Raw genomic sequence first — 23253 nt, forward strand, 5'->3', positions numbered from 1 at the left:
TAATGTAAAAGTCGTTAGTCAATTGTCGAAATACGCTGACCAGGTAAAAATGTAAACCACTGTTAGCATCTAAGTATGTAAATGAGAGGGTGGTTTCAGCAAACGATTGTAACGTCACCTCACGACTATAAAAAGAGCAAGTTCCGACAAGACGATTGAGGTGAGCTTCCAATTGATTGAGAGCGAGGTGTGCTACCTAAGGTGATTGAAAGCGAGGTTCGAGCAGGTGATTACAGATTGAAAGAAAAGGATAAGAAAGTTTTTCGACAGAGAGGAATTGGATAAAAGATTCTTATAGCTGAGGTGACGAATAGTCATAGATTCTAAGTTTGAATTGTACACAGTCGTAAGTTGAAATTTTATTTTTGTCGGAAGTCTCAGGGGAGTCTCAGGGAAGCTTTAGATAGTAATTGATAAGTATCTTGTTTGTCGGTTTGAAATAAGTGTCCTTTGTGAAATAAATTGTTTTGGAATTTACTAATTTTTACATAGTCGTATTAGTTCATATTAAAACTTGATTTGTTCTTTTTTGGTTGACTATTTATAGTTAGAATTCCCGGAGCCCGCGAAAGCCCAGGCCTGGCATAATGTTTTTTTCCATGCGAACCCGTGTAAAGTACCCGTTGGGTTGACAGTCGGTAAGCTAGCAATAGTCTTGCAATAGTGCTTTAGTTATTCTGATTCGATTAGTACTTTACAGCCTTTTCTTTTTAAGAGACCTTTTGGTCGACCCAATGCACATCAGATCTCTCTTATCAGATGCACATCTGTCATCTCTCACTAGTATACTATATACCCCCAGCATTTTTGCTGTTTCTTAATAATGAATAAAAGGATGGGTTATTTCTATATGTTATCACACACCCTCTATTAGTAGCAATTTCTTTATATAACCAGCTGTGAGAAGATTTAGAAATATCACAATATTGTACAAACAGTTAGGGCCCTGCAACAAATCCATGTTGGAGCTCCCAAGGTCATGCTGTATAAATCTTTAATGAAGTAATATTTAAGGAAAACCACTACTTCTTCACTGGATTTGTATATGTACAAAACAACAAAACATTGACACTATTAGTGAGAAAAGTCTATTAGATGAGCTTTTCAATTTGTTACTTCTTGTTAAAAAATGTTTTTGATGTGGTCAGCAGCCTCAAAACTATCTTGCTGTATGAATGATGTAGTTTTTAGAAAGACCCCTTAAAAGCTTTCTACTAAATTCTAAGTTGTCTAAAACCGGTTTTGAGAATTTCCAGTTTTTGCCAACATTACTATTTAACTTGCTTTATAATTTATATATATTTTTCATCGCAACAATCTTTGTTGCACAGACATTTTTGGGAGCCATCTCAAGTTTGTTATAACAAGACTCCATTGTGTACGTTTTAAAAAAACTTGTATTCATGTAGTTTGAAATTGTTTGTCAACTTTTTAGTTGACGAACAATTTCAAACTAGATATGTTGCTAAAGCCATATGTTCAAGCAAAGCATAAATTCATATGTTGCTAAAGCCATTGTGTTTATTTATTTCAAATATTGCAGTGATTTGTTCCATTTCTACTCATAATATTTATAAAATTTATGTATAGTCACAGAAAAATGAGAAGTCAACATTCAGACAAACATTTATTTACAAGATGTGGACATTAGTTACAGTTTATTTTATTACTTTTCCATGTAAACAGAATAAAAATTAATAATAAGAACAAGGGGGAAAAATCACTGGCTTGAACAGAAGAATACCAAAATAAAATTGATATCCAAGTGTATGTTCTCAATCACATTTTTTAAAAGATGTTATGCATCTTCTCATTGCCTCAACAGGAATATGCTTTAATACATACAGTTTTGACATATTCTCAGATGAAATTTTAGTTTTTTTTCACAGTATCACAAAGTGACAATAGCATAACCAGAGAAGAGAAGGTTCCTTATCTTTGTACATATACAATAGATCAAAATCAAATAAGTACAGGAAAAAGATTTGAATGTGAAAAATGCATATATACACGTCTATATGATAAATATTTAAGAGTTTACTCCTTATCCACAGTGATACAGGGATGAATGTAGATTTGAGCATTCTAACTTGGGTACCCCTAATACTGGCTCTGGTTATGCTACTGCTAAGCAAAAATTAGAAGTACAACTAATGAAAATATTATTACCAGATTCTTCCATATTTTCTTCATTAGAAGTCAAGACTCTGATGAGATGTAATACTTCCCAACGACTTAAATCTTTAGTCTTAAGGAAATAAATGTTACAACAGTTATATTTTAATATAAATTAAAAATGTAATTGTAATTATTACTGTTACCAAAATCTGAAAATACAATTAAGGTGACTTGAAAAATTGAATAAAGCTAAATTTATAAATCATCTCTAGAATGTCAAACCTATAATAATTGAAATAATGACAACAGTGGCGTGCGACAAACATTTGATGATAGGGAAGCTGTGCTGACCCTGGATAGAATCATTGGAAGCATTATACAATATTTTGGTGTGTAGCATACACTAGCTAAACTGTGTGAGGTTGGTGTTCTGTAAAGCTCATGCACCAATGCCTGTAATCTGACTGCTTTACACCATTGAAATATTTTTGTCGTTGTGGAAGCTGTCCCGTATTTGACAATACAGCACTTCCATTGGGAATATGCACATACAAATTTATATTCGAATATGCAATAGCAATCTTATCATTTTTTTCACATATAGTATAGAAATTTGTAATAAGATACATAATGCGATTATAATAAAATATTAATTTTAATTAATTCAAAGTACATTAAAATATGAAAATAATCACACAATATGTACTTATATTTTAGAAAATACAAGGGAAGCAGTGCTTCCACAGCTTCTATGAACGGCACACCACTGAATGACAATTTAATAATAGAAATATTATATAAATTTATCATTTTAAGAATTAATTCTCCCTTAATTACAATTTGATTAATCTTTTGTATTCTACTAAAATACTAAAAATTAAAATACTAAAATATTACACTTATTAATTAAAATTTTTCTTCTTAATTTCAAATGAATACTTTATCTATATTCAGAATTTCTTTTGTTTTGATGGGATATAGTAATGTAATATGTAGACAATTTGTCAATGGGGATACCTCCTGGGAGAACTTCCTGTAGAAAACTGGTCTCTATTTAGGTTATGCATGTAAAACAACCACTAAAAACTGGGTAAACTTGATAACAGCAGCACTTGAAACAAAAAAAACCAGCATAAAAAATAACAGAGCTAATGTTTTCACCCACTTAAACAGGCATCATCAGGCTAAATGACCCAAAGCTGTTAAAAACAACAGGGGATTGCCATACATGTGTCAAGAGGGAGGTGATGTAAAAAAGAGAGGGGGAAGGGGAGAAGATAGAAAGTTTACAGTTCATAAAATGCCTTCCATGCGGGGGGGAAAGGAATCCATAAAGTTAATGGTGATATTTTTTGGGTGGTCTTGGTGATATTTTTTTGGGTGATCTTGTAAATTTCTACCTGCTCTAAATATCTGAGATGTTTCTAGGTGAAGCTATATAAGAGGTGCACACAGTCAAATTGCATGTCTATGTTGGAGTTGGAGGCAAAGGTGGCTAGAGCAGTATTGGCTGACTCTTTCAGGATAGAATACTGATACTCTTTGAGGTGGGTGTTTAAAGGGCACATTGTATGACCTATGTATTCAGTGTAGCAGTTGGTTCTGTGATATGTAACTGGCATAGTGTATATGCCTGGTTGAAAGTGCATGTTTGGACAGTCTTTGATGTTAACTCAGTTATTTTTTATGCTTAGTTTTAGTTGCTTTGGTTATACACGTGAAGAAAACTTTAAAAAATCCATGTAGCTTGACCACTAGTGAGGTATAAACCTACAACCAACTATTATCTCAACAAATCTCAACTGTTTAGGCACTTGACCACAGGTGGGCAATTTCTTTTGTAATTTTCTTATCCTTGTAAAAGTTGCATTAATGTCTCTCCCAAACTTTGTCCTAAACAGTTCCTTCATCTCTCCCATTCTTTTCTTCATAAACTCAATCATCTTCCTACCCCATGATTTCTCTTTTTGTTTTATATAACTTCTAGAAAATGTGCTCTACATTCTAATTAAACAAATCTAGAGATTTGCATTGTCCTTAACCCCACATAATTTTATGAATGGAAAAAAACATGTTGGAAACCCCAGAAATAAAAATTACTCTAGCCTGAGAGGAGATAAAAGCAAAGAATTCAGGAAAAAGATATTGAATATAGAGATAAGGAAAGAATAATATAACAAAATAAATAAAAATAAAATAAAATTTAAAAAATTTTAGTCATTTTTATAGGTTACACTGTAGAGCAATGGCTGCTTCATAGGTGCAGATAATATATGATGGGATAAATTGAGCAATAGATTGTATTTTTATTCTAGCAATTTCATGCAGGTTATTAACCATCATAGATTACATACACAAAAATACAGTAATAGAAATCACTATGTGAGGTAGCAAGAGAGAAATTTTGATTTATACTTATGTTTAGTTAGTTATATTAATTTACTTTTATTTTCTTTCAGTTATTTTGAGTTTTGGAGGTTGAGTTATGATAAATCTCAACTGTTATCTCAATACTTCCCAACTAGTGTGTGATCTGTAAATTTCATAGACAGATCTGAGTAATGAATGAAATTGCATCTCATTTGTTAAGTATTTCGGTTTTATTTAAAATCCTAAATAATTCTGTATTTATGCTTCTGTAAATACAGTAAACTTCTCTAACTCAAACATCTGTAACTCAAATATTTCTTTAACTCAAAGAAAACAAAGCACTTGGTAGGTCTTAATGAGGTTTAGGGATTTAATGTCTTCAACTTGAATTTTCACCTAGTTGAAGTTTTTCACAGTCTGCCACACTGATTTGTGCTACTTTCAACTTTCCCGACTGGAATTTTAATATTTATTCTATACAAAGTAATCTTAATTATTGAATTTCTATAAAATTTTCAGATAGTTGTATCTACTCTCTAACACTAATTTTCAGACAAAATTCCAGTCCAAAGAAAGAGGTTCTCTTACTTTATCTCAACAAGATGTATCTGTAAAACTGTTTGATTCCATTAGTTACATTGAACATTTTGCTGAAAGGCATTACATAGGTATTTTTTGTCTCAAACAGCACATCACATAGTTGCGTAGCACTACAATATAATGCAAGAGAGGTACAAATCTATTCAGAATCAGAATTTTTTATTCTATTGTTCTCTTACTTCAATTGTCTGTAATTCAAAGTTTTTCCTGCTCCTTGGAGGTTTGAGTTAGAGAAGTTTTAACGTAAATGTTAATAAAGACAGAAGTTAAGCAAAATCAATTTTTTTTATAAGCTTATAAAAAATGATTTTGCTTAACTTCTTGTCTTTACTGAAAAGTAAGCAAATCAGCAAAGTATAAAAAGGACCTTGTCAAACTGACAAGGCAAGCTAGCTTTCACTTTTTTTCTGGTCAATGTGTAGCTGTTGAATTAGAAGAAAACCCTTAATACGAATCACTTACAACTTCTTTCCCTAATCAGGTTAACTGTATGAAATTTTGAATAATTGTAATTTTTACTAACAATTTTATTATTATAATTACTAAATTGTAGTATTAACCATTTTCAGTTTTGTACTACCTATCATAATATATATATTTTTTGTTTTTATCAGAAAGTCTAGTATTAGCCTTTCTAGTTTAATAAAAGTTTAATGTTTTTTAAAACAAATTCTGGTGCAAGATTGTTTCTTAACATTTGAGGATCTTTAAAGTTTATATACTTAGAGGCCCCAAACCTTGAAACTTAAATTATTATTGTTATAAGAATATCAAAGTCTTTATTAAACTTTTATTAAAATTCTTACTTCTTCAATTGAGCATCCACAAGAACGTAATAACTGTATGCCTTTCTTCTGTGACATTTTCCTAAGATCTGCATCGGTACCAACAATTGGCTTTCTTGGGAAGGAGTTGTTTTCATCCTAGTGAAAATAATTAATAAAAAATTACTGACACTTTTACAAACATATTTTTAATGTTTAATCTATATCATCATATCATGCCTAAAAGAATACAACAAACAACTTTGGCATCATATCATATATACATTTTGCCTCTTACTCGTTATTTCCTCATAATTATAAATTAGTGTTTAAGGAATACATTTGAAATTATTATAGTCGGGTTCTTTTTATTCTAATCATCGTAATATTGTTCTCCCAACAAACTGGAATTTCAGGCAACAAAATCCCTTTTTCTAAAATTTCACAGAACAAAGAACTTCAGCAGAGATCAACAGAATCATCACAAAATTACTGTCATTCTGGGACAAACTGGCAGAATTGTGGTTTATTCAAATAGAAGTCCTGTTTGCTATAAGGACAGCAAAGTGGGCTTCTATAAATTTTCTATTAATTTAATAATAAATTAAATTTCTTTTTTGAACTTGCCTGTCTTCCTATTCTTTCTATAGAAATTTTCTTTGTCCTTTTATTTTGACCATCAAACACCTACTGGGCTAAGAAGACTAATTCACTAATTGTTCTAATTTAACAAAACAGAGAGAAAAACATCAAAACAGGATTAAAAAAAAAAAGAAAAGAGATTGTAGTTTAATGACAAGTGAGAAATGTAAATCTGGAGAGCCTATGGAGTGCATTCTAGATTTGATTGCAAATCACTGGCAAGGGCAGTCTAATGTAAACTATATTTAAAAAAAACTAACATTTCCAATGACTAGCAGGAGTAAATTTGTTTTTTTTTTTTGTACAGGAGAATATATCAAGTACACAAATTTTATCACACAAAACATATCAACATGGCATATTTTTGAACATGAATGTATATTGTATGATGATAAATTCACTTGAGAAAGACCACATTTTTTGCTATATCCCTAAAAATTTGATTTCTATATGACCTTCACTAATGTAGTGATTAATATATATGAATGTATATTATGTCTATACGGGGGTAGAAAAATGGAGGACTTCCCAAGATAATCATTAGAAAATTGGCAACACATTTATTTATATACACCACAGGGATCAGTTAACTCAACACTACAAAGTACAAGGATTAGACACCATGCTTAATCGATTAACAAATTTTAAGGTCCCTCTAACAATCAAATGAATACAGGTATACCTCACCTTACGTCTGTAATTGGTTCCAGGAGAGGAGACGTAAGCCAAAACTACACAAGTAAATTCGACTTACGTTGCCTCTCCCGTAGTTACGACGTAAGTCAAAACTACGGTGGAAAATGCCAATAATGAGCACTTAACGACCGCTAAATAAGACAACAACACAGATGTTTTCACATTTCGTTCTCTAGGATTTATGATGATTATATTAACATTTACTGTAAATGTACATATTTTAATATGATTTTACATACATTTAACGCTTTTCTAGTGATATTACGACTTCAATATTTGTAGCAGATGGATGTAAAGTCGAATAAAATGACTTAAACTTGATTTTTATTATACCATATACTTTTTTGACAAACGACGTATAATTGAGAATGACGTCACTTGAGGTATGCCTGTATAACACGCAAAAGTGAGCATTACACTAATAGTCCTATTTTCCTTTCTGGTCCTAAAAACAAGGCAGTTTTTTGGTAACACTTAGTTTGAGATATTTGACTGTTCCTTTTAAAATTGGATACACTTTACATATTTGAAGACTTTGCTACAACAATGGGCTAACCCATAATGTAGCAAATGTCAGGATAAGTGACAGATCCCTCTATTTGTTGCAGAAGTTGTGTTAACCCACTTGTTTCTAGGTATCTGTAGGAATGCACTACCATCTGATCTATCCTCTAAATGTGTCTCAGGTAACTGCAATAGTGGTCTATCCCAAAAACATCAATGGATGAAACTTGTTAAAGCATGGTAAATATATGGGCTAGCACTGGCACATACGAATATGAAGGAAGTGACCAGTCCTACCAGTGCATTTGAAAATTTTTAAATTTTCTGATGGCACCATCTGCCATCCCAAACAAGTTACAGGAACCCATCTGTAGCCAATCATTAATTCTATATATCTATATATCAAATTTAACTCTATAAAATAATTTTATGATAAACACTTACTTTAACAGACATTAAAGACTTGTTTGGTAATCTCACATATGAAAATCCTTCACCACAACCTGTAGGATCTGCCACACCATTTATTTCTAAACAGCATTTTCCTTTCATTGCCATAATAAATGCTCTGGTTGTATTCCAAGGTGCAGCTTTTATCTATTAAAATTATATTTTATTAATTTTTTGTAACAAATAAATATTATAAATTTTATTATTTGTCATTTGTTAAAACTTAGAAATTTTAATAAAAAATTTATTAAGTTTTAAAAATTGGATTTCAAATTAAAATTATTTAGATTTACAAATAATTTTAAATATAATCTCAAACAAAAAATTATTACATGAAATTCTTTATTCTATTTAAGGTCAATTATTAAAAATATTAAAAAAACATTCAAAAATAACATTTATTTACTTCATCATCAATTTTTCCTTGAAAGTCTTCTTCATTTTCGTCTTCAGTAAATATCAATTTCTCTCCATAACCTGCATCCTAAAGAAAGAAAAAAAAATTAGATTGTCTGAAAATATACTTGAACGTTTATATAACAGAGAAGGTAACTTGTTTAATACTCCATAAATAAATAACTAAAGCATTAAATACTATAGAATGCACATTATTCTTAATAAGAACAAATACGTATTTATTGGGCTATTAATTTCAAAAACTTATGATATGTATACAATATTTTGAATCAATACAAAACAGATATTCTCTTAATTTTTAAATTAAAAATTTCAGCAAGTTTATAAAAAGAGAAAAATTATGAATTCTATACTACTTCCTAATAAAACCGAAATTTCCTTTTATCCAATTTCATTTGTAACGAAATTCAGTAAAAAATTTATAATGAAATACTGACTGACTGAAAGCTATACAAATTATATCTGCACTCGGTGGCGTGTCGTGACATTTGATGATAGGGAAGCTGCATTTCTGCGAGAAGCCGACTTCCAGGGACAATCGGTTAATTGCGCATCGGTGATAATCTTGGTTTCATTCGTATTGTTTGTTCGATAAGTCAGTAAAAACCATAGGTTTCTCTAAATGTATTTTTAATATCACAATTATATTCTGAATTGCTAGCCACGATATAAGGGCTATAATTGTAAATAAAATAATAAAAACTTAGTGAAATAAAATGTGTGGTGGATGTACAGTACATACTCGTACCTGGTACAAAATATTCTTCAATTGTATAAATATACTTTTAAAAGAAAATTATAATTAAATTTAGCTTTGTAAAGAAATGTACATAAAAATAACAAAATCTTCTTTACTTTTTAAATTTTAAAACAATCAACTCAGTCAAATAGCTCCCTACGAGTGACTAATAGATGGAATCAGACAGTCCCGGTAGGTGCATGCATGAGGGCTGCCAAATGCCGAGGGTGCCGATACCAGTCAATGTCAAATGCCTCTTTTGTCGCATCACTCGTATACCTCAAAGGATACGACAAGGTTATTGTACATTTTAAACGTTTTTTGCCATAGCTTATAAAAATCTAATAGATTAATAGATTGTCCATCATTTGTTTTCTAACTAATTCGTTTAGGACCAGGTTCAAGGAAATTTCCAAAATTTACAACTTTTCGGTCACTCTCATTGAACTGGAAAAATTTCTGTCTTTATTATCTAATATTATGAAGAAATCAGTCTACACTGTATTCGGTTGGAGATTAGTTTGGTTAAGCTTTTGTTTAAGTAAAATTCTGGCTCTTTCAGCAGGGTTTTATTTATGTCCCCAATTCCCTAATCTTTTAATTATTTAACTACTACTTACGTAGAAATGAATTGAAACCAGTTACTTTGTACTTGAATATCTGTAGTCTTGGGAAAAAGTGGAAAGACAAATTTTTATGACAACGGATACATAAATTGTAAATTTAAGGAAAATAAATTCTAGAGCTTTTTTTGTACCTTATGCATCTTTCATTAAATTTAGTTGTAAATGATGCTGCCAAAATAATAGTTAGTTTTTTAACATTGTATAAGATTTGTACACATTTTTTCTACGTTTCCTTATAGATGGGACATACGATATCGTAATATCACTGGTTTAACATTGAAATCCATAAGTAATATAAGATGGGAGAGCAGAATAAAAATATCAAATATTTTAATGGATTTTTTAAACTCCTGTCAACTATACGGAGCTATCATAAACATCATACCATAAATTCTTATTGGTTGGGTTAAGTTATAAATCTACTCATGATTCACATAATCAGGCGAGGGCGGCCAAATATCTAACAGGCAGGCGGCTAACATCCTAGGACTGGTCCCGGATAGAATTGGAAGTGTTATATGTATGTAGCTTCCACCAGCTAAACCAGGTGAGGTTGGTGCTCTGTAAAGCACATGCGCAAATGAGTATAATCTGGCTGTTTGGAAACTGACAATATAGCACTTCCATTCTGCCACTAATATTCAAATATACAATAGCAATCTTATCGTTTTTTTTCACGTGTAGTATAGAAATTTGTAATAAGATACATAACGAGGTTATAATAAAATATTAATTATAATTATATGAAAACAATTGCACAACATGTATTTATTTTTTAGAAAATACAAGGGAAGCAGTGCTTCCACCGCTTCCAATGACGGTACACCACTGCTGCACTCTTAAAACACAGAAATGGATAAGATAAATGAGGTAATTGTGATGTCTGTATTTATTACAGATTAGGACAATAGGATAAATTTAACTGATCTAGCTGATAACCTTTTGACATTAATATTTTTCCATATTTTAACTGGAAGGGAAGATTATTTTATTCTCAGAGTATTTTGCAACAAAACTTTAAATGAACTAGAAGAAAACTTAAAAACAGTTTGCTAAAGAACTATTTATAACTACAGAAGGCCACTATATTGAATACATGTCATATTGTGAGGAAATTCCTGAATACAGACACACACACTGATACACTTCATTAATTTTTGTTTTGGTTACTATGCCTTGACTTTGGTCCGGCACAAGCCAGTACAAGCCACCGGTGTTAACCGAGTATATATAACACTTAACCCATAATAATAATAATAATAATAATAAGGCTGACCCTAATGCACAATATAATTCTGAAAATTTAGGAGCTGCTTATATCTGAAGTAAGTGTTCCCATCACGTTTAACCCACATCTTAAAGCAGTGCATACACAGATAGTCAACAAGCATTGGACATGGGTAGCATACAGATGTCCCAAGATTTTTGATATCCTACAAAATGAAAGAGACCCACCGGATCACACCAGACTTCCCAGTATCTATTCCATCTCGATTAGAGACAACAGGTGAGTCAAGGACTTACTATACATCGATTCTACCAAGCATTCCTTAAATACCCGTATAAGAGAACACCGAGCGGATATCCGGCATGGGTGGCTCACTACTGCCCTTGCTACGTATGTGTCCAATCCCAATGTTGCAGTGCAATTTGATAAAGCTGCAGTCATTATCAACACACCCCACCAAGACCATCTTAAGTGGCTAGAAACCATAGCTATCCATAAAGCTGGCCAGGTAGCCACGTGCATCAACCGAAAGGAGGAGCCGAATCTGTCGTTGGCTTGGCAGTCCCTATTAAATGCCAACCCGTAGCTACCTCCACCAGCACACAACCGCGCATGTCAGGAGAGACTGACTTCGTCGAAATGACATTCGATTCCGTCGAATTCCATACGCTCCATTCAGAAGCATTCCTAAGTTAGGTGACCTGAGGAAGAACTACGAGATAGTTCAAAAACGTTTGTCACTAGCTGCATATCTTATATGCGTTACATGCCAGTAACAGGTTTAAGGAAGTGTAGATTTTATGCCAGTGCTGAAGTTGGAGTCAGTTCTGTATTTAAAAATGTGTTAATATCTACAGTGCTATTTTTATAATACATTTATTAATTAATAAAATCAGATAAATATATTGTAATCAATATCACTTATTAACAGGTAACCTATAACAACAACTAATTTAAAAAAATAAAATTAAAATTATTACAAACAATATAACCTACAAAACATCAAAAATATGTCAGGTTAGCATAATATAAAAATATTTATTTTAAAAAGTATTTCTAATTGTTTAAAAATTTTAGTTAAGAGAGTTCTTATGCCCTTTCTGACCACTGAATATGTGCATTGATTTGATTTTAATTGGGATGCTAGAATGATTGACTAAGTTTGTTTTGTTTTATAAACAGTCTCCTTGTTTCAGCAATCAATAATCAACTATTTTGGTTTCCATAAAAATGCTTTGTTTGTTGTTAGCAAAGACCAATATTTTTAAACAACTTTGGAATTTGAATTATTATTATTTAAATTTGGCAAACGATACATATATTCAGCTTACAGTATTTTAATTAATAGAGCATTTATTAAATTACATAAAAATGATGTTTTATTTTGAAACACTAATTTATAAAAACATTTTCTTTAAAATGATGTTGTGACATCCTACTTCTTCCAATAGTCAGGAAATTGAAACTGCTCAGTGTCCATTAGGTGTGCTGTAGTGCGATAACCCTACTTCATTGCATCAGATTACAAACCTGACAGTGTATCAGGTTATTTGTCATTACAGTATAATGACAAATACTTGTCTAGTTTGTATGAATAAAGGTCTTGTGATGTGCGTTTGTCAAATATGTGGTAGGATCCAAAAGTTCAGGGACTTGGCATACAGTTTTTTGCTTTGAATAGTTTAAAAACAGCAATGCACAATCACCTTCAAAAAAATTCCCCTGGGCAATAATAGACATTTACCAGTGCTCATACAGTTTCTAGAAGCATTGCTGAAAGCCACCTTTTGTAACAGTCCATAATGCCTCCTGCAATACTGCTTTTACTTCATTTGATGACTCAAAACAATGTCAAAATGACATCAGGCTGTTTATGACACTGTTGGAATCATTCATGGACTTATCCAAATACCACATTTTATGTCAAGATGTATCAGATATTTATAAAACATACACAGTCAACTTGATAATGGTTTACAGAAAATGACTGTTTTGCATATTTTTTTGGTGATTTGTAACATCCAGATTTATATAACTGCCATAATTTGGTTTCTCATTAAATTTTCTATGGTAGCTGTATTCTATGTTGATCTAGTAATAGTCTCTTTAATCCGAAAAAGGGTAGGTTTCTTTTTCATTAGTGCCCACAGGACAGAAAAAAGCCAATAAGAGAAGCTTCCCCAACACTTATTATTAATTTGGCTGAGCCCTCAATGGGGTGGTTGAGTGGTGAGGAACAAGGCCAAATATCTGGAATAGTGCACCCATGAAAAATTTGTGTTGTTGCTCACTTGGATTTGATCTGGATACCCCAGAGTGGCAGGCATCTGGTTGTCTTTGCACTCTGGTTATGGATTTTTAAATAAATGATAAAAGGATATGTTGATATTCCAAAAATTTCATGAAGTTATAACAAATTTTTTGCTTATCTAAAAATATGTATGAGTAATATACTGTGGTCTTAAGACTACACTAGATATTATTTATTGTTGACCTTTTGCCTATGTGAATGGGTTTGTCGTGGTTGGGATGGTCAAGCATTAGAATCCAAGTCCAAGGGCTTGATGACATCGGAGGGACCAGGATCTAGAAGAACCTTTGTACAGGTCTACAGGTGAGAAAAATGGGACAATTTGGTTTGGTGAGCAAGAGAAAAGATGTGTTGAAAGTGTGTCCTGAAGTGTACCAAAGTGTGAATTTTTCTTCTTTGTTATAGGGTTGTGTGTGTTAAGAGGAGTGAGCTTGGGAAAGTTGGCAGAGAATTAAGGTATTGTGATAGTAGTGTATCTTAAACTGAACTTAAGAACTGTAAAATAAACTTTTGGTTATTTCATTGGAGTCATAGTCATAGTGTGTGTTCATTTTATCGAATACATTTTCCTTCATACCTTCAAAGAAACTCTCTAAGATATCGAGAACTTCACCACAATACTATATTACCTATGATAATTGCCCACAAATATTCTTGTAATAAATCACCCATCTAACTTGTATTCTAAGGTAAAGTGCACCATATGACCTAAATACTGACACATTACTAGTATGTGATATTATCAAATAATCAACTATTGGTGTATTTTCCAATATTAAAGTTGAAAAAAATGAATATTAATTAATATTACCAACATTCAATATTACTGATATCTGGAATCATTAAAATTTACAAAGTTAATTAAGATAATTCAAATAATTCATTCAAATTATTTTTTTATATATTTGTCAAGATATTCCAATTTAAACTAATTTTATGTTAATTTTTACATTAGTTTTATGTTACTTTTGAAATCACAATTTTTTCCTACTTACAATGTCAATAATTTTTTACTCTAATAAATCACTGACAAGAAGGGAAAACTATACATATATCACCCAGTGGACAATTATTACAGGAAATATAATATAATATTTTATTGCCATAATATAAAAATTTATTATGATATTAAATTGAGATAAAAGTGAGAAAAAACAGATACATACTTTTAGTCTCTGTAGAGTTGCAACCATGCTATAATAAGTACAGTATTGTTCAGGTGAAACCATGGCTCTAATTTCTTCCTCAGTAGGTAATCTGAAATCTCTATTCAAAACCCACCAGTGAGCATCGTTACCTGAATTAAAAATAAAATATAATATGAAGTGTTAAATGTTATGAATAAGAATTATTAAATGACTAATAATGTTATTAAATGAAAGGGGGCGTGTTCATCGGTCGAGGCTGCTGGCGCTTTTTCTTGTGCTCCTGGTCATCCATACTAAGCCTAAGCAACATACGTTTTTGTCTTTTTATTGCTGTTAAAAGTTTAAAGTTGTAATTTATTAAGATAAATTATCTCAATAATAACACCTTCAATAAAAATGCAACGTTCTCCACCTAAGCGAGGAAGGCCTCCAACAAATCGTGCCAAACCGGATACCAAGAAGAACCAACCTCTCTCGTCAAATTCCAAGACAATATTGGACTTTAACTTCAATGCTGGAAAAGACCTTCATGAAGAAACTAGTGACGAAATGAATCTCATCTTAAATTCATCGCAAATAAGTGCAAATGGCATTCCAGGTGAGTTAACCAAGTCTGATCATTATCTCTCTATTAAACCGGATAAATTTCCAGACACCTCTACTTCAGTGTTATGGAATAAAATATTGGATTTGATTAATACTGCTAATGACAAACTCTTTAGACAAATGGTTATGATAAAACAAGATTTAGAAACTATTCACGAAAATATCAGTGAAACGAAGAACCACCAGCTAAAAATGGAGGAACAATTAATTAACTTAAAACAACAGATGAATAAGCTACAAATTAACAAGGATTGTATTTAATTTAAAATGGACTCGTTAATTAATGAACATCGCTATAATAACATTATTATGTATAACTATCCAAACCATAAAACCACCTCAAGAGCAGAAATACAGTCAAACCTGTTTTTATGCGGGGGATAGGGACCGCATTAAAAAAAAATCTCACGAAACTTCACGAATGGCTGTAAATAATAGTTTTCGCAACACAATTAAAAAAATAATTTTTTTATGCGGTCAACAGGGACCGCATAAAAAAAGTCTCACATAGAAAATAACTCAAAACCGTACGAAATAGAATTTATTGACAACAGATGTCAGCACTTGACTGCATCGTCTGGTCTATCGTCTGTTTTACATAGTTTTGTCCAGGTGGTGTTTTGTTGACTTAAAAAGTAAATTATTTCATTTTTCGCATATTCATGCAATAATATTACTATAATAAGTGCATTTATGCTATAATAAGTTTATTTAGCTATAATAAGTCAACGTAAGACATGACGAATCGCACGAGACTAGTCGCCAACTATACCGCACAAATTAAAAATTCGCATTAAAAAAATCGCACAAATAAAAATCGCACATAAAAGGAGCGCATAAAAACAGGTTTGACTGTACATAACTTTATTACTTCTCTTTTAAAATTACAAAATATAGCTCAAGAGGATATACTAGAGATAGTCCAACTGTCTAAAACTCCCAATATAATATTAAGAGTTACTCTCAGCAATAATCAAATTAGAGACCGTATTTTTACTACCATTATACGAAAAAAACAACAGAATTCGTTAGAAGAATGGAATAAATTACAAATCTCTCCGGATTTAACTAACAATTCAAGAGCTAGACGGAAATTTTTATTACCAACTTTCTACGAACTACGTAAACAAAATTTGCAGGTTAAACTGCGTAATGATATTTTATTAATCAACCATGAAAAGTTAACCTACAGTTTAACTACTGGAAAACTGGTACAAGTAGACACTTTTCTTCCATCATCAAGAATAGATATAACTAAATGATAAATTAACAAACAAGATAAACTTCAATCTGTAAACTTTTTTTCTAACAATCAATTCCTTATTATCATCAATTGGAAGTGTCAGGGCAATTAAATATCAAAGTTAAACAAGCAATTGACAATTTATTATAACAATGAAAACATCAAATTTGAATATTCAATTTAAACTTTACAATATCATTGTAAATCCTGTCATCTATTACGCAGGCCCAATATGAGGACTGGATTACTCATACAACCTTGAAATTCTGCATATTTACTTCCATTGTAAATCACTTCATCTTGAAAATACAATACCTGGATATGCCTTCCGTCAAGAGTTAAGTTTTATCTGGGCTTTTTCCCAGATATTAAAACGTATTATAAAACTTTACTACAAACCTAAATACAAAAGTGTTGATAATACCGAATTTGTATATCAAGAAATGATAAAGCAGTGCAATATCGAGAAAAAGCAGGCACTGCCGCCTTGGCATTATAAATTTTGATGAAATTTAAATACATTTGGTATATCAGAATTACTGTTTATAGACATGATTTAAGACTGGAAACTCGCTCACTTTCTGTCAATTATCCCAATTTGATGACATCTCTATGCTATACTTACTCCAAAATTGCTAAGTACTAACTAATTTGTGTGAAAAAAAAATGACATTATAAGAATATGCAATGATGGATTATTTCTCGACTTTAAAATCAACCTAAATTTCATCAGTAGAAAGGATGCCCATAAAATTTGTTACTACTTTGTTAAAATCACTGAAAAAATCTTGGTAACATCTAAATATTTGTTGTTGTATGTTTGGGCAAATCCTTCATAATAATATACCTTAAGGGTATTAACAGTGCCACGCAACAAATTATGTTGTTAATATTCACTACAAAATTATGTAATATGTATCTTTATCATGTATTAATTCTTTAAGTAATATATGTATTTGTACCATCCCCTTATAGGGATATTTTCCCTGGCAAATAAAATTAATTAATTAATTATCCGGAATAATTAATAATGTTATTAAAATATAAAAAAAACGTATAAAATTATGAGGCATATTTGTAAAGATACAAAATCCAAAAAATATTTCCCAAGCATTTTATTTTTAGATTGACTTATAATACCTTTAAAACAGGTTTGTTTATTTTCAACATAGTCACCATGAACCTCAATGCATCTGACAAGCCTGGAAACAAGTTTTTTGATGCCAACATCACAGAAATCTCCCACCTGCTCTCTAACCATGTCATTGTCATCAAATTTCTTTCCAGAGAGAAGTTCCTTCAACTTTGGAAACAAGTGATAATTGCTTGTTGTGAGATCTGGGGTGTACAATGGATATTCCAGAATGTCCCACTTGAATGTCTGCAACAACTGTGTAATGCAAGAAATGTGCAGAAGGACATTATTATGTAGTAAGACACTGTTTTGTCACATTTGTAAAAGTCTTTGCCATGAACAGAAAAGTTGCCAACAAATTTCAGTGGCAGCTTCTCTTTTCATGCAAAGGAATCATATCACTGAATGAATCTAGCCATTAGTGGGATTACAAATCGACATAGCCATTTTAAACAAAAACTGCATACACAATGATGATATAATTAAAGTCAAGTGACTTCTGTCACATGACTCAGACCCTAATAGATGCAGCACTGCAGAAAACTGAAAAATAAAATAAAATAAATAAAATAAAAATGAATTTTCCTTGGATTTCTACTCACCTTGTATCTTTACTTTCTGAAGATGCCTCATGAAAGAATGCAATAAACATTTAAAAAAATATAAAAAGAATTTAACTGGTAATATACTGTAAGATGCTTTAATTGAAAATTTTGAATAGTTAAGTAATATTTTTATATTTCAATAAAACTATATAATTGTGAAAATATCCCAAAAATTTCTGAAAGAATTCAGATAAACGTAAGAACCATAACCAAACAATTACCTTAAATAATCGAGCTATAACTCTGCTAATTAATTAGCAGAGTTATAGCCCAATTATTTAAGGCGATTGTATATATCAGGCTTTGTGATGTTTGATATACTTAACATAGGCTTACCATAATATTTTTTTCTCAAAATCAGGACAATTTTGAGAAAATACTCACAACAGAAAATTAAGCCTACTAGGATAAGTATCTATGATTGAAAAGGCTAAATAAAGTAGTTGTTAACAAAAACAATAAGTTAAAAGCAATTTTTAACACGTTAACTGCCATCCGACACGCCGGCGGTCATACTAATTAGGGCCGTACAGAGCCATCCGACCGCCCGTCGTCGCTATAACCAATGTAGTTTCACTCAAGGTTAAATTATCCTGGCTTCGTAAGACGTTGTTTTACATCCTAGTGGTGGCCTCTCACGGACGTCTATAAAGTTGGTCCGACTGCCAGCCGTCGTATGGCCTCACAAAGTGGTCCGACGACCGGCTGTCGTAGTTTTTTTTTTAAATAGAAAGCTATTTTATATCTAATAGTGTTTTTTTAATAGTGAATAGTTAAAAAATGGAAAAAATATCGAAAACTAGTTTAATTATTCTCTTTTCTTACATATAAAGTAATTAATATTAAATATTTTGTGGTCTTATAGTCTCTGGTTTCAGGCCATACGAAGGCCAGTCATCATTGATATGTTTTTTTTATCTTCACCCTACCGACTGTTATATAATGACCCTTCTATTTATATCATAATAAAATATTAAATATCAAATTTTCTCGTTGTGGCCTGAAAAAACGGAAAATATCATATTACAGGTGGCAGTTAACGTGCTAATAATAATATGCTACGTTCAGTTATTAAGTTGTTAATATTTATCACTAGTGCAAACTTTTTAAAAATTCTTTGTCACTTAAATTGGTACATTTAAAATATGACAATACATTTGAGGAAGTTCCTATTGCTTGCCTTATGTTTTGCACATTTCAAGTGATTTTTAATGTTTGAATTTCCACCATGAGTTACTGAAAATTCTGAAAAGCAAGGTTCATATTTCACTTGGTCAATATGATCACAGCCTTTTTTTTCAATTATCAGTAGGAACATGGTTTCTTTTTAGTATTTTAAGATCAAATGAATTTAATATACAGTAAAAATAATTGCAAATGCCGACCGACAATTTGAACTTGACTAAGATATGACATGCATAACAATGACGTGGCCAGTGTAAGTTTCACTATTGCCAACTCTAATTGAAACAAAATAGCTAAAAAAAATGAAATAAAAATAAAAAATATCTGGATTTCATAGGCTATCCCTCGTGCTATTATAAATTCTGTATAAAACAAAACATCTAAATTCATTAGGCCATGCGCTATAAATTTTGGGGAAAACATCTAGACAACATTAAAAGTACTTAGATCTAGATACGAAATATTTAGATTGGCAACAGTGAGTATAATAGAGGGGTAATTGCCAAATCGCCATTTTACTCGAGGCTGCACTATTTTTACTTCTTGTATATTTGGCACTTTTAAAATTTTACCAAGTAACCGGGACAAAATGACAAACTGGCCAGGACGCTGGATCATCATCATCAAACCAAGACAATCCCGGTCAAAACGTTCTTAGTTCGTTGTGGTGGAGATCGGTGATCTTGAAATCTGTTTCCATCAGTAAAAGAAATAGTGAAACACGGGATAGAATTTGTATACGTGAGATAGTTGCCCGCTTTACAATATCACCGAGTGGACATTTTTTTGTTTGTTGGAATTTTTTTTTTTCTAATTTACTCTTCGCCAAAGGACTCTTTGTAAACCACCACATGCTGTGTCTTCTAGTGTGTACTGGATAATGTGTATATCTGTGTACATAATTTTGTACATAAAGATTAGTTTTAAGTGACTGTCTTGCTTCTCTCTCCTTGTGGTAATCCGAATCACTAACCACGTGCGATTTTTAACACCACAGATCTTTGCAGATCTCCACAAAGGTAAATTCACTATATTTCAGAAACACAAATCACAGATGAGTTTATTCATATTGGCAAAAAAAATTCCCCAACACAAATTTAATTTGAAGTAGTGACATTTGTTTTGTTCTGTGTGAATAAAATGTATTAATTGTATCTGTTCACTATTTGTGTTTTGGTATTACACTTTGTAGCCTATATTGCTTTTGTCAGCATTGTATATCAACATTCAATTGTCACAAGACAATAAAAAAGCAAAAAGTTAATTGGATGGGACACATGATTTGAGAGGAAGACTTATTGAATGACATTATGGAAGGAATGGTTGCAAGCAGATAGAAATGAGTGAGAAGGAGAATTAAAATGGTGGATGACATAAAGAAGCGTAATTATAAGGAGCTAAAGACAAGAGTGCAAGATAGAGTAACATGAAAAAAAAGGTGATGCTCACTGGATCTGCTATAACTAACAGAAAACTAAAGAATAATAATGTATCAGATACTATGAGAAAACTGATGAAAAACAACAATAAGCAAAATATTTATATATATATATATATATCAAAATTTTTAAATGCATAAGAATCAGGAGTAGCACTGTACAGTGCAAAATTGCCACTTGGCAATATTTTTATTAAAGTGGTGATGAAAATCCTAGTCTACTTATTTCAAAATTCAGAATGAAAATCAAATCACATTGCACACTTCAGGAAAAACAGCAGAATATCTAGCTCCTATGTGATAGGAGTTCTGTGTACCCACACATCTAGCAATTGCATGATGTCATGAAGCAAGTTCAGGCAGGAAAGTAGGAAGCGACATTGAGAACCAAAGGTAGTTTTTGTGCAATGTCGCCCAGTTTCCAGATTGGGAATTTTTTTCAACCGACCAAGAAAATATGGGGAATTTTTTGTGATTACATTTTTTTCACTATAATCTTTTTTCGGTAGGCAAACAAAAATTTTGAGAAAACATTTTGAAATTCTGTTTAAACATTGTTATCAAATGAGTTAGGAATCATTTTTGAATAATTCTGACCATGTATAAGTGACAGCTTAACATGTTACTTTTGCTTTCCAGGCTCCAAATTTATAAGACCACCAGAACTTGCATTAATTAGTAAGTTAAACTGGCGTGATAAATAATTTGAAGTAGCGAAAAAAAATTTAAAACTGGCAAAATAATTGACGATTTTTTAAAATTTTCCAGAACAAACCTTGAGGATATATAAATTAATTAATATAAGTGGTATAATAAAGTTAATACCTGTTCTTTTAAATTCAGCACAATGGTTCAGCCGTTTCCTAATACTACTTTCAGAATAACATGGAAAAGCTCTTTTAATATCTTCAAGTTTGCATCGGGGTGGATGATCCGTACTCATTTTGAAAAGCCGATAAATAAAAACCTGAAATTTAATACAATTATTCACTTATAAATTTTATAATTATTAAATATGTATATTACTTAAGTTATCTGTAATGGGAAAACAAAGTTAAAATGATAAAATTTCATTCTTAAGATTTAATTTCTTTTGTGGAAAATGTAAGAATTTTTTAAAAAGTTTGAATCTATCTTTAGAAAAATTACCTGCAAAAATTCTTTTGTAAAAAGATATGAATTCTTAGATTTTGGACCAGGAACTTCCATCAATGGTAATTCTTGTCCCACTACATATATGGTGTCTACTTCCCGAATATAATAACTAAAATATAAGAAAGATTTAAAAATGAAAGGAAATAGATTAAAACAAATTTTAATGAAATTTTGGCATTTTTAAAATAGTTCTGCAAACCCTTGTCGAGTTCTTATAATTAGGAAGTCTGTATTTGGCATTTGGTGTTCATAAAGTGGGGCACGAAATAAATTATTTTCAAATGCTTGCAAACTCTGTCCTTGTTTCAAATGACCTAGGAATGGTGACGTATGAATAAATTGCACTGGTTCTCCATACTTAAATGTTGGAGCTATTTCTTTCCCTGGTCTCTAAAGAAACATTTCAAATGTAATTACAATTATATATAACCAAATTATAATTACTAACATCTGTCTAGTGAATTAAGTAAATAGTAATAGTAATAGTAAATAGTAAAAGTAATAAGGTAATACATATAAATTATTAGAATCCAGGTTTGCCAAATGTTTATGTCATTATTATTAGAAAATTGTTTGTCTGTTGTTAAATACTAATGAGTTTCCATCTTTTGTTTCATCATGCCTTCAAAAAAGTCCAGAGAAATCCTTATGCAATGTTCAATTTAACTGAAATCCTCTTAACAACCAGCTCGATAATATATTTTACATCAGAGCAACTTGATGAGCAGTACAAACTAAATTACAAGAATATAAATGCAATATTCAGAGAAGAACCCAACAACAAAGTTTGTACTGTCAAGGTTGGAAACAGATTTACTATCAAAGCTTACAATCAAATTAATACTCCAACATACAACTTTATTTCTATTCTAAAGGCATTACTAAGTATTGAATTGTATAAATTTCTTTTCTTATAACAAATATTTTCTTTTCAAATTCTTTTTAATGAGCTGGTTGAAATAATCTACTTTTAACATTGTATTTAATGTGATAATTTTAATTTGCTTTATTCAATTGGTTATATTATTTATGAAAGTAAACAATATACCTTTAACAGTGAGTAATAGTTTAGAAAACCTTGAATCTTTCTAACCCAGAAGATCAAAAATGTTCATATTCCACAAATGAACCCACTGTCAAAAAGATATTTTCATAGCATCATTAAGTTAACTACAGTAATTAATTCAACTTTATATTTTTTAACTCTAATTTCTGTAATTTTTTTTTCATTACATTACTACTGTGAGGGACCGGACCGAGCAACCCCCTTAAC

General features: G+C 31.1%; 1 protein-coding gene across 1 annotated transcript in view; it reads right to left on the bottom strand.

Annotated features, from left to right (window-relative positions):
- The window catches only part of LOC136974184 (transcription initiation factor TFIID subunit 1-like), an 81154-nt gene that overhangs the window by 12504 nt on the left and 45397 nt on the right, over positions 1 to 23253 (bottom strand). The window contains exons 13-20 of the mRNA XM_067268988.1: positions 22180 to 22370; positions 21975 to 22089; positions 21651 to 21792; positions 14632 to 14762; positions 8551 to 8628; positions 8139 to 8291; positions 5895 to 6011; positions 2170 to 2248 (exon numbers count right to left, since the gene is read on the bottom strand). Coding sequence (XP_067125089.1) covers positions 2170 to 2248; positions 5895 to 6011; positions 8139 to 8291; positions 8551 to 8628; positions 14632 to 14762; positions 21651 to 21792; positions 21975 to 22089; positions 22180 to 22370 — 1006 coding nt within the window. The remainder of the gene's footprint in view (positions 1 to 2169; positions 2249 to 5894; positions 6012 to 8138; positions 8292 to 8550; positions 8629 to 14631; positions 14763 to 21650; positions 21793 to 21974; positions 22090 to 22179; positions 22371 to 23253) is intronic.

The sequence above is a fragment of the Centruroides vittatus genome, unplaced genomic scaffold (assembly GCF_030686945.1).
Source record: "Centruroides vittatus isolate TY-2023 unplaced genomic scaffold, ASM3068694v2 contig_345, whole genome shotgun sequence".
NCBI classification, from domain to species: Eukaryota; Metazoa; Arthropoda; class Arachnida; order Scorpiones; family Buthidae; genus Centruroides; species Centruroides vittatus.